The sequence below is a fragment of the Periplaneta americana genome, chromosome 9 (assembly GCF_040183065.1).
Source record: "Periplaneta americana isolate PAMFEO1 chromosome 9, P.americana_PAMFEO1_priV1, whole genome shotgun sequence".
Taxonomy (NCBI): domain Eukaryota; kingdom Metazoa; phylum Arthropoda; class Insecta; order Blattodea; family Blattidae; genus Periplaneta; species Periplaneta americana.
The window spans coordinates 151,561,759-151,579,617 of NC_091125.1; the positions used below are offsets into that span (position 1 = coordinate 151,561,759).

General features: G+C 35.5%; 2 protein-coding genes across 5 annotated transcripts in view; one reads left to right on the plus strand and one right to left on the minus strand.

The window, feature by feature from the left end:
- Positions 1-17,859, minus strand: part of Bmcp (uncoupling protein Bmcp mitochondrial) — a 415,529-nt gene that overhangs the window by 23,741 nt on the left and 373,929 nt on the right. The window contains exons 1-3 of one of the 2 annotated variants that reach the window (XM_069836124.1): positions 6,918-6,971; positions 6,055-6,197; positions 3,244-3,391 (exon numbers count right to left, since the gene is read on the minus strand). In XM_069836124.1, the coding sequence (XP_069692225.1) occupies positions 3,244-3,391; positions 6,055-6,197; positions 6,918-6,955 (329 nt within the window). In that variant the 5' untranslated portion in view covers positions 6,956-6,971. Of the gene's footprint in view, positions 1-3,243; positions 3,392-6,054; positions 6,198-6,917; positions 6,972-17,859 lie in introns of those variants that run through there. The other variant, XM_069836125.1, reaches the window with a different exon arrangement.
- The window catches only part of LOC138706607 (calpain-5-like), a 69,245-nt gene continuing 58,422 nt past the window's right edge, over positions 7,037-17,859 (plus strand). Inside the window, exons 1-4 of one of the 3 annotated variants that reach the window (XM_069836120.1) lie at positions 7,037-7,227; positions 9,207-9,386; positions 14,193-14,324; positions 17,239-17,444. In XM_069836120.1, coding sequence (XP_069692221.1) covers positions 9,213-9,386; positions 14,193-14,324; positions 17,239-17,444 — 512 coding nt within the window. In that variant the 5' untranslated portion in view covers positions 7,037-7,227; positions 9,207-9,212. Of the gene's footprint in view, positions 7,228-7,277; positions 7,422-9,206; positions 9,387-14,192; positions 14,325-17,238; positions 17,445-17,859 lie in introns of those variants that run through there. The other 2 variants (XM_069836121.1, XM_069836122.1) reach the window with 2 other exon arrangements.

Genomic DNA, 17,859 nt, shown 5'->3' on the forward strand with positions numbered 1-17,859 from the left:
TCATTTTTCAAATGATGGAACAACTCACTGTGCAAGTGCTCAAAAAAAACTTCTTTGTGTAAACCAATCTCTTCAGAATTTTGAGAATGCCTGAAAGCATCTCTTATAATTTAGTTGTGAGTGCAGTCCCTTCATTTTTCAAATGATGGAACAACTCACTGTGCAAGTGCTCAAAAAAAACTTCTTTGTGTAAACCAATCACTTCAGAATTTTGAGAATGCCTGAAAGCATCTCTTATAATTTAGTTGTGAGTGCAGTCCCTTCATTTTTCAAATGATGGAACAACTCACTGTGCAAGTGCTCAAAAAAAACTTCTTTGTGTAAACCAATCTCTTCAGAATTTTGAGAATGCCTGAAAGCATCTCTTATAATTTAGTTGTGAGTGCAGTCCCTTCATTTTTCAAATGATGGAACAACTCACTGTGTGATAAAAACTGAGCAGAAGTAAACAAAAACACCACCAAGAGACCCAAATCTTTAGTGGTAATGTTGAATTTCTTTAATTTCTTCTTAAAATACCAGAAATTCTCAGTTGAGTTCATATCAGAACTTTTGCCTGGTCAATTGTTTTAGTGTGGGAATCCTGAAGAAACTTCGAAACCCACTTCATTCTATGGCAGGAAGCACTATCTTGCATGAATATGCAGTCATCATTAGGAAACCAGTCTCTTATCTGTGGCATGAGCCTAGTCCGTTACAATAATTTAAATAGTCATACGATTAGTATTGTGAACATTATGTCCCCATTTACAACTACAGAATGATAAGCTCAAACAAATTGGAAAATTATATGTTTAGACTAATAATTTGTCCACTGCTAGCCAGTGCACATGATGACGAGTGTGTGTTAATACATCCAGATTTCAGATAAAAAAAAAAGTCCAGGGGCCCTAGAACAGCTTCAATATATAATGAAAAATAAAATATTCATTTTTGGCTTTTGAACATTAAGGTGGATTTTAAATATAACAGGGCCGCCAATATGGTGGGAACACCACTAGAGTGGGGGGGGGGGGAGTCCTAGGTGCCAGATTTTAGATATTTTTTTGGGAGAGAACACAAAATATTCACAAAACTCTTCTTTATATGAAAGAAGAATTCTGTTAAATCATATATAGTAGAACTCCAATTTTCCGTCACCCTACTAATCGATTGGAGGAGTATCCAACAGTTTCTCTCTTGCTCTTTTTATGCTGCAGAAAAAATATGAAGTATTGTACATTATAGGCCTACTAATACAAATTTTTTCTAAAGAGTGTATTTTTACAAACCTTTACCCTTATACAGTACAGTCTACTCTTCGAGGTTCTACTGTATTACTGAAATACAGTAAAACTTGGTTATAGCGACCTCGTTTTGTGCGACACCTCGCCTATAACGTCAGATATTCTGTGGTCGCAACTAATTCCCCATAAGACATATGCTTTCCTACCTTGCTTAATATGACAAACGCCTATGCGTCTACCTCGCATATGTCACTTTCAACCTCAGTTTGGAATAAGATTTTCTAAGAACCAAAGTATTTTAAGAAATATTTTGCTGAAATCTGACCCTGACAAATTCTTTACAGTCTCCTTGTCATAGACCTCTGGAATGCAGGCGGATTCCCCACCCCATTATAACTTGCCCGAATTTATGTGGTATTAGATGAGTTTCGACAGGAAGTTTTCACTAAGTGCACGCATTTTAATGCAGTATGGCCACTAAAAGAAGTGAGTGACACTTTAGAAATCATTAGAATTATGAACATGTTCTATGAAGCTAGGGAAGGGAGCAGTGAAATTGCAACTGAAATTATGAACATACAACGTAATTTAGTCCTAGAAAGTGTGTATTGGGCAAGTAGAAGACAACAGAGTAAAATGACTGATTACTTCACTTCTAAGTAAAGTAGTTTGTACTGAACAAACTGTTTTAATACAGAATACTGTATTTATAATTGTAGGCCTACGTGTATTTTATTATGTTCATGGTATGCTTAAAAGTCAATACATAAATCTAAAATAAGTCTAATTAAGTTTGTTATTTTTCATTTTCCACCTCACTAGATTGATAATATGAATCTCGGTTACTACGACACTCGTTTATAACAACATAATTTTTAAGGTCCCTTGGATGTCGTTATTACCAAGTTCTACTGTATTGATAGTAATTATGTTTTCAACAATTTTTAACAAGTAGGCAGCTAATGAAGGGTTAATTTCTTCTTTGTGGGTACATTGTAAAAAAATGTTCTTAGCGCTGTATTCAAATTATAGAATTTCAATATTCATTAAAATATTAGTGAGTGGGAAGGGCCCTGACAAATGTCCACAATTCCTATGGGTGGCTCTTGATGTAACAGAGTCTTATATTCGAGTAAATATGATACTTTTAATTAGTAACAGGTAGCCGTAACAAGAAAAAAGACAACAATCCTGAATGTTTGGCTTCCAATTCCATCAAATGTAAAGGGCACATGGGAAAAAGGGGTTCACTGCATTTTTTCCAGATATTGCGTTATTGGTACCATATGGACATTATCATGAGGCCTTTCATTTGAGCAAGACAAACTAGAAAGAAGGAACTCCTTGTGAGAAATAAATCACATCTGAAATTTTCCCATACAGGCAAAGAATAGGTTTTAACACTGATTAAAAAGCTTTTTCCTAAAATTCAGAAAATATGAGCCCCTTTTTCTCGTGAACCCTTCATATATTTTTTCAATGCCATCAGATTGTTTTTCGGTATTTCTGGTCTTCTCTTCTAATAGTGATTTATGTGTAACTAACTCCTGAGATTAGGGCACCTGGAAAGCAGAGTTATATTATCTTGAGGATATGACAGAATGACCATGTTACTATTTTATGGTGCGAGGAGAGGTCTTAAACCTAAACTTAACCTGATTTCCAGACTGTGGACAAATACAGGAATAAATTCCAGCCTGCATACAAAAACAGGAATAATATTGTTCCTCCACGGTCTGGAAAATTATTTTCTTTAAGAAAAAATTCCTGTGCTCTGACCGAAAATCGAACCGGGACCTCATGTGCAGTCAGTAGCTCTGGCAACTAAACCATGAGGCTGATCATTCCATCAAATGTAGTCAAAATTAAATTAAATTTCTGACATAAGACCATCTTGTAGATGGAAGTGATCAAATGACAGGTGAAAACATTTGAAATACTAGATACAGTGTCACATCCACAGTTAACACGGCATCCATCAAACATCTCTTAACATAAGCAGTAACTGAGGGCTTACCCAGAATACAATGCTTTGACACCTTCTTGCTTTGATATCTGCAATAATGCATCAGTCATTCCTCGATACTTCAATTCTGCATGTTTGCTATCTATCTTCTGTCCCTGAATCTGAAGACGAGTTTTGGTTGTATCAATTGGAAACGTTCCTGGAACAATAGGTTAATGGTACCATATGAGAAATAACTGGCACATGATACAGAAATTATTGTTGATATTACAACTATAGACCAATGAGAGAAGACCTGTAGATTCAACACTTTCTTACACAACCTATAAAATTGAATACAGTTGGTTGGTTAGTGCTTCAGTCTTGAGACTGGTCTGCGCCCAAGTAGAGTGCCCTCCATGGATCCCTGCCGTTGGCCTTTTGTTTCAAGTGTTAAGAGGAGAGGATGGTATTTTTTGGTGAAAAATGAGTAAATTAAAAAAAAAAAAATCTTTAAAATACTCTGTGATATGTGTGGAATGCATAGCATTACATTTTGTGGGTATTTGTGCCCTTATCGGATGTTGAGTCGCCATTTTTAAACTTCCTGCGTTATGGATTTTTTAATCACTCGCCCACTTTTATTGTTGTTTCCAGTAAATTAAATTTTCAAAAAAAAAAGTTTTTTTTTCTTTAAAATACCCTTTGATATGTGTGGAATGCATTGCATAACATTTTGTGGGTATTTGTGTCCTTATTGGATGTTGAGACGCCATTTTTAAACTTCCTGCGTTATGGATTTTTTAATCACTCGCCCACTTTTATTGTTGTTTCCGGTAAATTAAATTTAAAAAAAAAAGTTTTATTTCTTTAAAATACCCTTTGATATGTGTGGAATGCATTGCATTACATTTTGTGGGTATTGTGCCCTTATCGGACGTTGAGTCGCCATTTTTAAACTTCCTCCATTATGGATTTTTGAATCACTCACCCACTTTTATTGTTGTTTCCGGTAAATTAAATTTTCAAAAAAAAGTTGTTTTCCTTTAAAATACCCTTTGATATGTATGGAATACATTGCATAACATTTTGTGGGTATTTGTGCCCTTATCGGATGTTGAGTCGCCATTTTTAAACTTCCTCTGTTATGGATTTTTGAATCACTCACCCACTTTTATTGTTGTTTCCGGTAAATTAAATTAAAAAAAAAAGTTGTTTTTCTTTAAAATACCCTTTGATATGTATGGAATGCATTGCATTACATTTTGTGGGTATTTGTGCCCTTATCGGATGTTGAGTCGCCATTTTTAAACTTCCTCCATTATGGATTTTTGAATCACTCGCCCACTTTTATTGTTGTTTCCGGTAAATTAAATTTAAAAAAAAAAATTTTTTTTTTCTTTAAAATACCCTTTGATATGTGTGGAATGCATTGCATTACATTTTGTGGGTATTTGTGCCCTTATTGGATGTTGAGACGTCATTTTTAAACTTCCTGCGCTATGGATTTTTAAATCACACGCCTGCTTTCATCGGTTTCCAGTAACTTCATTTTCTTTTTTGCTACATTGCTAGACAAAAATGGATATAATTTCTGAACTATTAAAGATACATGCATGAAATTTAGAACACACATTCTTTAGATTATTATGAAACGTTTCTCTGTAACAGAATTTTGTTAATTGATTTCATTTTAAAAATACGTCCGTTTGTTTTCAAGAAAGGAAATCTGAAAATTGTTATTAAATTTTAATTGTTTATTTTAAAAACTTAGGGACTAATATCAAAATTCTGTTACAGACAGTTTGTAGAACATGCTTTTGCAAATACATTGCAAAAAAACTGTTTAATCTATCTTTAAAAACGGTTTAGATATATCGGTTTTAGTACAATCCTGCATTGGGTAGCTATATTTTTTTAAAATTTGGGCCCCCAAATAATTCTTTTTTCAAAATATTTTTATTTGGTTGAGTTGCCACAGCTATGAGCTCTCACATACAAAAAATTAACATTTTACACAAAAATAGGAAAAAAGTTTAAAAAAATATCATCCTATCCTCTTAATAATTAACACATTCTGCGTCTCCTATCAGTTTCTCTATCCAAGTGTTTTGGGGACATCCTCTTGTTCGTATCCTTTCTATTCATCCTTCCATAACATCACATACCAGTAACAAGCCTCTGTATTTGAATGTGTGACCAAGCCATCTTAGTTTCCTGTTTCTAATCGTTTCAATAATGTGTTGTTCTACATTTAAAATCTGCATAACCTGATTTAATTTCCTCTGTATCGAATTGATTTTTTCCATTCTCTGCCAACACCACATTTCTAATGCCTCCAACCACTTTAAATCTTGCTTCTTTATTGTCCAAGTCTCTGCTCCATAAAGAGCAAACAACCAGAAATATGTTTTAATGAAGCGCTTCCTTAATTTCTAAATACAGTATAATGCACAAAATGTTTGTAGGTTCATGGTCAGCTAAAGCATCACCTTTCCAAGTTAATATCCAGGGTTCGAATCTCAGTGGATCAAAGTGGAATTTGTGGTGGACAAATATGATGTTTGGTGGTACATTTCCAAGGCGTAGGCTTACTCCGTTTTCTACTGACATTCCACCATTCGTCCATTAATCATCATTATCAGCATCATCATGTGGTGCTATATGGGTATAAATAGCCTCGCCTGGTAGGTTAGTTACATAAAAGGCAATGCTATGGTGGCAAAAATTCTACAAGATAACGCTCGGGTAAATAACACTAAGTGAAGTAGGCTCTATTTGCCATTGGATTTTTAAAAAGTGTAAAATAAAGCCTCAGTGCAAAGAGACAAGTAAATGCTGTGGACTGCAGTGTCTACGAATATTTCAGTTTTCAATACATACCAAACTCAGCGGTACACGAAGCCAGTCCTCCATAAACAAAGGGCTGCCAATCTCGATCTCCCATCCCACTCTTTTTGGCTGGTTGAGGAGCTGGGCCTGTTATGGGTGGCACCCCCGGTCCTGGTTTTGTGATTTCTGCAGCCCTGTGAAAATAATGCAAAATGTAAGTTAATTTATATTTAACAGAATCCTCTGAACATTTATCGAAGTCCTCTGAACATTTATGTGACAATGAATATAGTAAACTGATAAGTTTCAGGACAAAATAAAGACGAAAAGATAAATAAACATATTAAATGGAATTACTAAGAACAAAATCAAGTCCGGGTGGATTTGTATAAACGTAAAATACGTAAACTTATTCATAGCAGACCTAGGCCTATACTTACAAAACCAATATAACACTTTTTAAAAGTTGTGTTGCCTACTTACATAACACAATTCACGGAAAACAAATGTCGTCAGAATAAATTTGCAATCATCCAACCTCACCAGAAACCGGGTTTTTTTCCATCACAGTGAAATTCTGTCTTGCGATTTGAATCTTCTTTGTGTAGCCTACAGATGTTACAAAAACTCCACGATAAAAGCCGAAGATGTGTCCATAAATAACATTCCGTTTTGTTTACTGGCAACTCTGAGAGAACCATAAAATATACGATTGTGCAAAAATTAGTGATGCTGAGAATGTAATAAACAGGATTGACTAAGACTATTTAATCACACAAAAAAAATTATTTCCTTCAGACGCATTACGGAACTGAAAAGCGTGAATAATTAATACAAATATTCTTTGGTGAATTACAAACAACAGTTATGATAAAATTAAGTACTTATCCTACAAATGTCTTTGAATTTCTTACACTTTTCTGCGTGCAATATTCCTACACAAATGAACCATATACCGCTCTCGATAATCGTAGATCTCGAACTCATATTATTTCTCATCGAACACGATCGAGCTTGAGCACAGAGGTCGACAGCAGTCGATAAATAGATCGAAATTAAATTCTTTCTCGGTTGTTGATTGTTGTTTAGAGGCGCTTCCTTTGTTTTAGGTTTATTTGGGGTGCAATTGTGCAAAGTCGAAGGAGAAAAACATATTACGACATGTTTACATACTTAAGAAGGGATGACGTATTCTAGTGATATGTTACAAAGAATACTTTCATTGTAAGTTGTTAGATTACAGCTTTTGATACAATTCTATTTATAACCCTGACCTACACATTCCTAAATGTCAAATAATATTGAATTTCTTCAAATTCGCAGAAAGTAGATTCTTTTATTCGGTGTGAGTGTGCTGCTTATAGAAGACGTTATTGTCAAAAGATAAACGTATTATAGTTTTATGATTTATCCTTAAGGTTTGTTGTTATTGTAATTGAAAGTTAATTACCAATTATTTACCTTTTATCAGTGTTCAGTGCGTGATAACAATGACAGTGGATTTTATCTTACATAATTATATATTATATACTAAGAATTAAAATAATGTTAAGATATTTTAAACAAATTCTGTATTATTGATATTGATAAAATTATTCACACCAAACAGTTCATCCTGCATTTGGACAATCAAACTTAAAGTTTTTCTTTCAATGGAACCATCTTAAAATTTATACGTTTGAAAACATAAACTCCATTGATTTCCAAATTATTTAGCTTTAAATTGACCTATAATGCAAGACAAAATTTATAACGGCATGTCTGTGAAAATATGCATTCTGACAGACTATTTCTCTGAAAGTTACAATTTACGACAAACATTCCGGCAATGACTTTCTTTGTTAACTGCTGTCATGCAAACTCACTGTTGTTATTTACTTAAGAAATAAGATTAATCTGGTGTTTTGTCTTCGTATTGAGTGAAAAGGTAAATAAAGAATTTTTGTTCTGTGAGAAATGATTCTTAATTCAGGAAAATAACTTAAGTACTGTAAGAAAATTATTGTACAGTTTAATTCGAACATTTCAAGAATCAAGAACATTTCCACCAAAGACATACAGTATGTATTGAACATTAACGCTGGGCACACACTTAATTAGCAAAACTACTTTCAGTAGAATCACTTTTGCTTGAAGCAGAAACGTTTTTTGCTGAAATTAGAAACATTTATCTTGAATAGCAATTTATTCTAACAACAACGAAATATTTCGATGGTGTGAGGCACAAGATTGGTGGCTTGCCTACCTTGGTTGAATTCTGAATTTCTTCCACATTCAAAATTTAAAATGCTGGCTCCACCACTGTGCTACAGTCTGAAGCTTGATGTTTGACCAGTATGGTCCACAAATAAGCTTAGTTGAAGAAAAGTTTCAGGAAAGATGATAATGATGACAATGATGGTCATTTTTAATGAATTCTTTAAAGATGCTGTATCAACTACGAGGTTACCTAGGACTGGTAGGTTTGGTGATGGTGAAATGGTATTTGGTGAGATGATTTCGAGAATTCCCTGTGAGATTACCTGACATTCGCTTTATTCAGTGACACTTTTGTTTAGCCGCGCAGTTTTCATTTTCCCGTTGCCTGCCGCTAGGAGCTTATCTGCGGCCAAGCAGCTACCAGGTCTGCTGGCACTGAAACATTTAATATAGGAATTTGTACTTATCCAGCTCAAATTAGATGTTGAAAATGTCCCCCACCAACTGCTACACACTGTTGACACCTTCTTATGAAATTGTTAATTACTTTAAAAAGTTCTGCTTTATTGATTGACTCGATTTCAGCTCTTATATAGTCTTTAAGCTCATTTATTTGGAAATTTATTACGGAAGTTCTGTCATGTTCCTCGCACAAGATTTTCTGTATTTTATTTACGTAGTAAGCATATACACATGTTCACGTAATGAAAATCGCATTGCAACACTGAACACACACACACGCAACATAACAAGACTAATTCAACCTTCATGTACGAGTGCAGATAATAAACTAACTCGCAACTGTCACTGTATGATGCGGCTTTCGTTAGTGGAAGCAAGTGAGAAACACACTATCTGCGCAGGTTGGTGAAAACCTCGTAAAAATTGAAGTAGGTAATAAGCATCAACATGGTGCGAACCAATGCCTAAATTCAATCCTGGATCACTAGCATTACTTGTTATGCCAAGCCTATGCCAGTGTGATGATGATATTTTCATTTCAGATTACAATGGGAAAAAACTTTTATGAGAAGCCAGTTAAGTTCAAGGACCAGAAATATGAAAAATTGTACAAGCATCACCACGATGTGCTGAACACACTTTACAGTGACCCCTTGTTTCCTCCTACTCCATCAAGCATCGGGGCCACCAGCATTGACAATATCAAGTGGAGTAGGCCTAATGTAAGTACCATTGAGTGCAGAGGTGCATTGTGGTGACCGTCTTTGTTTTACCACACACCAGTAGCTGCTGACATGCAATGTATAGAACCTGAATAATTTATGAAAAATGATGGTGTTTGTTATTTATGTCTCGTGACCAGAATATTGTACGAAATGGAAATATAAAAATTGGAGATTATCCTTCGAAGAGATAAAAAAATTCAAATATCTTTGAGCAACAGTAACGAATATAAATGACACTCGGGAGGAAATTAAACGCAGAATAAATATGGGAAATGCCTGTTATTATTCGGTTGAGAAGCTTTTGTCATCTAGTCTGCTGTCAAAAAATCTAAAAGTTAGAATTTATGGTCAATGTTACTTATGTCCCACCCACTATAGAGACATAGGCCAATTTTACACATATTTAGTATAACTTGTTGCTTCTTTGACATGTTAGGTTTGGTTAGTTTAGGTTTTTGTTATAGCCTACCTTTCATATACGATTATAGCGCAACATTGGCAGTGATAAAAGTGAAATATTCGTTCAGTGGGCGTTGGATACTCTACATTCACCGAATTTATAAAACAGTTATATTACCGGTTGTTCTGTATGGTTGTGAAAGTTGGACTCTTACCTTGAGAGAGGAACAGAGATTAAGGGTGTCTGAGAATAAGGTTCTTAGGAAAATATTTGGGGCTAAGAGGGATGAAGTTACAGAAGAATGGAGAAAGTTACACAATACAGAACTGCATGCATTGTATTCTTCACCTGACATAATTAGGAACATTAAATCCAGACGTTTGAGATGGGCAGGGCATACAGCACGTATGGGCGAATCCAGAAATGCATATAGACTGTTAGTTGGGAGGCCGGAGGGAAAAAGACCTTTAGGGAGGCCGATATGTAGATGGGGAGGATAATATCAAAATGGATTTGAGGGAGATGGGATATGATGATAGAGAGTGGATTAATCTTGCTCAGGATAGGGACCAATGGCGGGCTTATGTGAGGGCGGCAATGAACCTTCGGGTTCCTTAAAAGCCATGTGTAAGTAAGTAAGTATGGTGTATGTTATACACTGGTAAATTATCATCCACTCACTGCGAGCTAATGACTATTGACAGAACTCTGGAAGAAGGAGGTATTCCAATCAAGCATTGCAGGGAGTGCACTGAAGGACTCTTAATAAAAGACATCAATCATGAGACAAGATAGAAGAGATTAATTTAGACTTAAGATGAAGCCGTATTATCACATCTTTATATACAGGATGAACCGTAACTAATGTCATTAATTTCAGGGGGGTAATGTTTGAGATACGGTATTTCAAACAAAAAAATTTAATACAGTTTTGCTCGTTTTTGCTTCCTTTTCGAGATAAAATTTGTTATACATGTGTGAAATATTTCATAGTATATTCTGGGAAAGGCATTGATTTAATTTTCATTATGCCCAGTCAGTTTAAGAGAGCAGTGTATTATGATAATAAATGAATGAAAGATTTTATTTTTGTCCTTTAAATGTGCATAAATTTGATCCAAGTAAATGTAATATTGTAAAATTTCTTTCCAGAACGAAAAGTTACATTTATTCCGATCAAATGTCTGCACATTTAAAGGACAAAACTAAAATTCTTTCAATAATTTATTATAATACACTGCTCTCTTAAATTCACTGAGCATTTTGCGAATTAAAATCAATGGCTTTCCCAAAACACGCTATGAAATTAATGTTTCATATAAAACAATTTTTATCTAGAGTAGGAAGCAAAAACCAGCAAACTTTTAAACACTGAAATACTGAAACAATTGTCTTTAGAGAAAATTAATATTAGGTACCCTCCACAAAACTGGCTTCATTTATACACCGACGGATCCTTGATCTCCAGGGAACAAGGTGCCGGTGCAGGTGTTACGTGCTGTCTCTTCTCACTTTATAGATCTCTTGGATATGGAACAACAAGTTTTGATGGAGAAATCATTGCAATAAGTGAATGTCTCAGGAACCTTCTATGCCACATCAATAAATTTAGGAATGCAGTTATATTGTCAGACTCCAAAGCAGCTATTCTATCAATCGTCTCTAAACACACACCTTCATCTCAAACAGCAGAAATAAATAAAATGCTCTCTCAATTAATATCACTCAATAAAAGAATTGTATTCCAATTGATACCATCCCATTGTGGAATCCTGGGAAACGAGAATGCGGATGCTTTAGCAAAGAAGGGCAGAACTGCTACTTACAGACCTGTTACTAAATCTACGTATTACTCTGTGAAGAGATTTATTAAATCTACATACTTAGACTTCAACAAACAAAATTTGATAACACAATCCCAAGGGAAAAAATGGAACTCTCTGCATCAAAATCCACAGTTAATTCCCGATTTACCACGAAAATCGTCTGTAGCTGCATTTAGATTGGCAACAGGCCATGATTGTTTGGCCAAACACCTGCATAGAATTGGAATATATCAGTCCCCTAACTGCCCATTGTGCAACTCAAACCAAGAAATGGATTCGGAACACCTCAAAATCTGTGCTTCAGTGGCTGGTCATGATAATATCTTTGAAAAATATTGGAGTGCAAGAGGTCAAATGACTTTATTGTCAAACGCCTGGCATTAGAAAACAACAACAACTTTTAAACTTTTTTGTTTGAAATATCTCCAAGAATAGCCCCCTGAAATTAATAACATTTTAAGAGTTCATATAAAATGAATTGGTTTTGTATGTCAGAAACTATATGCTTACAGTACCTTAAATGAAATGTTCAAAATGAGAACCTCGCATCTTTATACAAGTTCTGTAATAATTCATTTCTTACGCAAAATTTTTTTTTTTTTTTGCTTGATTACTGCAGATGTATGCCACTAGTCAACATTTACTGGATAAATCGCAATATAGCGAACGCCAGTAGGGGAAGTTATCCCCACCCACATAAAATGTGCATTCGACACAACACTCGCCTATCACGTTGAGTGTCTGTTGTTCTAGTTGGGGAAAAGTGGAAGGGGTCGTGGGCGGAGCTTCTACGTTCGCTATATTGCGATTTGCCCCATTTACTTTCCACTGTGTTGTTTACATAATGCAGCACTGACTAGGAGTGGGGGTACTCTGTTTTCACAACATTCATTACTGGGCTGAATGAAATCCCCACACTATCAATGAATCAACAGTTTATTATTAATCTATGGACAGAAATAATTGATGATCCTTTTTGTATTTTTCTGGTTGGGAAATTGACTTGAGAATTCTGTTGCAAATTCTTAAGAGAAAATTAAAATGAGTTGCTGGATGAAATACCAGTTGGTGTAATTTATTACACGTATTAGAAACGATTTTTAGTTAAATAATAATAATAATAATAATAATAATAATAATAATAATAATAGTAATAATAACCTTCTGCTCCTGTATTAAGCTACGTGGCTTATTACATTGTTATTGGTTGTTGTTATAATAATAATAATAATAATAATAATAATAATAATCTTCTGCTTCTGTATTAAGCTACGTGGCTTATTACATTGTTATTGGTGGTTGTTATAATAATAATAATAATAATAATAATAATAATAATCTTCTGCTTCTGTATTAAGCTACGTGGCTTATTACATTGTTATTGGTTGTTGTTATAATAATAATAATAATAATAATAATAATAATAATAATAATAATCTTCTGCTTCTGTATTAAGCTACGTGGCTTATTACATTGTTATTGGTTGTTGTTATAATAATAATAATAATAATAATAATAATCTGCTTCTGTATTAAGCTACGTGGCTTATTACATTGTTAATGTCCACATCTGTGGAGTAATGATCAGTGCGGCTGGCCGCGAAACCAGGTGGCCCAGGTTCGATTCCCGGTCGGGGCAAGTTACCTGGTTGAGGTTTTTTCCGGGGTTTTCCCTCAACCCAATATGAGCAAATGCTGGGTAATTTTCAGTGCTGGACCCCGCACTCATTTCACCGGCATTATCACCTTCATCTCATTCAGTCGCTAAATAACCTAAGATGTTGATAAAGCGTCATAAAATAATCTACATTGTTAATGGTTGTTGTTATAATAATAATAATAATAATAATAATAATAACAACAACAACCAATAACAATGTAATAAGCCACGTAGCTTAATACAAAAGCAGAAGATTATTATTATTATTATTATTATTATTATTATTATTATTATTATTACTACTACATTTTTTCTCCCAATGCCACCAGGTTGTCTTTAGACATTTCTGGTCTTTTCTTCTGGTGGTGACTTACATACACTTCTGAGATTGGAGTGCCAGGAAGGTGGAGTCATGCTGCCCTGATGATATTACAAGATTGTATAAATATGTGGTGCCAGAAGATGTCTTATATTTAAACTTAACTTAATTTTCAGATCATGAAGGAACACAGGAACAATGAATTTCCTTTAGAGAAAAATAACAGGAATTATTCTTGTATTTTAATCAGGAATTGATCCTAGGACCACATGAACTGTAGTCAGCAGCTCTTACCACTAGTCCAAGAGGCTGGCATTGTTATTGTTATTGTTAAGTTTCACACGTAAGTTACAATACAGGAGGCAAGCTGTTCATTCATTTTTCAGTGTTCTTTCTGGATTATGTCTTACAATGTTTGAAAAAATCCTTGCTTTATGTAAGTGATAAAAAACATTCTTGAGCTCTTCGTAACTCGTAATTCTTGGTCCTGCGTGAATGAAACTAGAATTTAATACATTTGCATCCAGAGTCACAATGTTAATGTGTTGAGGATATGTTTTGATGATTTGCCATATTAATTGTAGTTTTTTCATTGCTAGGAAATATGTTCTTCACCATGTCTCTACGCTGAACGGGTTGGTTCAAAATCTGTGGTTGCAGGGCGAATGAGCAGTAACTGGATAGTGTCTGCCCTGTCAGTGCTTGCTACAGTGGGGGAGCTGTATCGTAAAGTAAGTATCACTATGCAACAATATAAATTGTAATAGTTTAGTATGGATAATATTTAATTTATTCTTACAATAAACAGAAATATATTAAATGAAGGACTACACCTGTTGAGTAACGGTTAGCGCGTCTAGCCGCGAAACCAGGTGACCCGGGTTCGATTTCCGGTCGAGACAATTTATCTGGTTGAGATTTTTTTTCCAGGGTTTTCCCTCAATCCAATATGAGCAAGTGCTGGGTAACTTTCGGTGTTGGACCCCGCATTCATTTCACTGGCATTATCACCTTCATCTCTTTCAGATGCTAAATAACCTGAGATGTTGATAAAGCGTCGTAAAATAACCTACTAAAATAAAAAATAAATATTAAATGAAGCAATTACATATTTATTGACATTCATCCATTAAACACTTCCTGCAACTTCAAATTCCAGACTTGCCTTTGTGATTAAACAGTACTAAAGTATGCCTTATATCATATGAGACTTCATTTATTGTTCTCCTTATGTTCCTCAAATACAGCAGCATTAAGGTATGGACACACATTGCTCCTTTTCTGCGCAACTTTTGTACTGTAGCTGCAAAAGTTGCGTGTCGTGTTCACATGTGAGCCAAAAGTAGCGCACTGCATGCTACTTTTCATGCTGGGCAACCCGAGCATTGCAAAAGTTGCAAGTGGAGGTTGCAAGTCTGTTCACACACAAGGCAATACTTTTGCAGGCGCAGTCGAGCTGCAGCTTTCCATCTCTGTGTTGATTCTTCAATATACATTTTGTGGTTATGTTCGCTTTAGAGTTTCAGATTATGAAACTCATGCGATAGCTTATTTATCTATTATTTGCTTTTCTATCCTAACTAATATTCCGAAATTGGCATTATTTTTATTATAAAGCTGTTAAAAACTTCCTGATATACTTAAATGATAACCAACAGCATATTCTGTTGGCAACCCTTCTGTTTGGAATTATGCTACAAAAAATTAAAAAAAGGAATTATATCATCAGAAAATATACTCTGTGTTGTACATTTAGTAACTGTTTATTTTCATCACACCACACATTAAAAATGAGGGGGTCAGCGCAACAGTGGTCTAAGCCACTTTTTTAATGTAGAAAAAGCAAATTAAAGATATATATATAAAAGATATATATAAATAAGTGGGCGGCCGGGTAGCTCAGTTGGTAGAGCAGCTGGCTATGGACTGGAAGGTCCGGGGTTCGATCCCAGGTGGTGACAGGATTTTTTCTCGTTGCCAAGCTTTCAGAACGGCCCCAAGGTTCACTCAGCCTCCTATAAAATTGAGTACCGGGTCTTTCCCGGGGGTAAAAGGCGGTCAGAGCGTGGTGCCGACCACACCACCTCATTCTAGTGCCGAGGTCATGGAAAGCATGGGGCTCTACCTCCATGCCCCCCAAGTGCCTTCATGGCATGTTACGGGGATACCTTTACCTTTTTACCTATATATAAATAAGTGATATTTTTAGGGGAAAAATTACATGCTTCCTAACAAGTTATATAATGATGGATTCGTCTATTTCACTTTGCAGGAAAATAGTTCACGTCAAAATCAAAAGAGGGCTCAATATTTAATTTTTCGCATTGAGGAGGGTTAGACCACTGTTGCGCTGACCCCCTCAAATATATCCAAACAATAAAAGTATCATTGGCACATTTGGGTGGCTATACTGATCGCAACCTCTGCAAAAGTTTTAACAAAACCGATATAAAAAATACTGCGGCTGCAATCCTGAGAACCCTGTTCACACGTCGCTACTTTTAAGCTGCATGCAGCATGAAAAAGTAGTGGGCAGCAGGTTCGGCAACCGCTGCTTTTCAGGTTGCACCGTTGTTCACACATCGCAGTACGAAAGTTGCGCAGTATTTTGTACTGCAGCACTGCAGAAGTAGCGACGTGTGACCATATCTTTAGAAAGCCTATTTTCAATTTTTTCTTCTTCGATTTCTTATTAAATATGATAGTGAAGCAATTATAACAAGTAGTCAATCAGTTTAAAAAAATTAGAGAATAGAGCATTAGGGCTGATAACCGAAGTTAAAAGCACTCCAATTACAGCTTTACTATTATACAGGGCTTTGGTTTCCTTGTAAGATTCCATTGCCTACCTACGTAATTTATAAGAGCAATAAATTATTGAACAATTAGAACACAATTGAGGAGCGTTTTTGCTAAACTCGACAGATGCAAAATTTTTCGAAAATGAGTTATATATCACAATCATATGATGTTTAGCTTCTGTATCACCCTATGCAGTCAGATTTTGCATAACTCGGTTCATACCGTGCATAGAGGATGATTAGAAAGATCTCCTTCCCACAACATAAACTGTGTACACAATAAAACTCGTTTTCTGAGAAAAGTAGTTTTGTCGTGTAGGCTTTCATGGCCGGAGTCTATAGATCTAGATTCATTTTCCGGGCTTAGAGGCCGTGGTCTATTGGTTGGTTTTATACCAGACGTTTCGTCTGCAACTGCAGCAGACATCTTCAGTGGAGTAACAGGAGCAGCGAATAAGCGGCGCGGACTGCAGCGACAACAGGCCTCAGCCTGCTAGTTGCACCATAAATATGCCCGCACAACCAGCCACAGGATCAGTTGCCTCAGGTACACCGAGAAGAGTTTTGCGACCTCGGATACCACTCCACTGAAGATGTCTGCCGCAGTTGCAGACGAAACGTCTGGTATAAAACCAACCAATAGACCATGGCCTCTCAGCCCGGAAAATGAATCTAGATCTATAAAAGTAGTTTTGTTTAGCAAAAACACTCCTCAATTAGTCTTAACTATTCTTCTGAAATGCAAATCTACGAATCTCTGACCGGCCATTTGTTTGAAACTCAGCAAAACTCAAGAAAAGGTATAAAGCGCTCTCCTAAATGTTTTGTTGGTATACAATTTCAGGTAATTCCAGAGTACAGAAAACAAGAATGGGACCCAGAAAACAACAATTACGCTGGCATTTTTCACTTCAGGTTTTGGAGATTTGGCCAATGGATGGATGTGGTGATTGATGATATGCTTCCAACCTGTGATAATGAACTGATATTTACACAGTCATCCGTGCAGAATGAGTTCTGGATTCCTCTTGTAGAGAAAGCCTATGCCAAGTATGCTGTATAAATATATTTATTACATTAAGTAACATTGTAAGGAAGAGCACTGCTTTTAAACTGTTCAATATTGTCACAATTTAATATATAGCAAACTATCTGATGACTGTAATTCATACCCTCATTACTTCTCAGTCACAGCTTTGAGCTATACCCATGGACATTTGGGTTGGACAATCATATGAAATTGTACTCTTTACTAATTCCATAACACTTTTCATGTAATATTTAATAAAGACTTTCTTTCTCTGAAGCTTACTTTCTTCTTTTCATTTGTCTTAACTTAAGTTAGTAATAATAATATGTGGCGCCACAGCCTTTGAAGGGCCCAGACCGACCAGCTGGCTACTGGCCTCACGTTCACATGCCGAGGTGGACGATCATCCAACCAGAATGGAGGTATCGTGTGGTT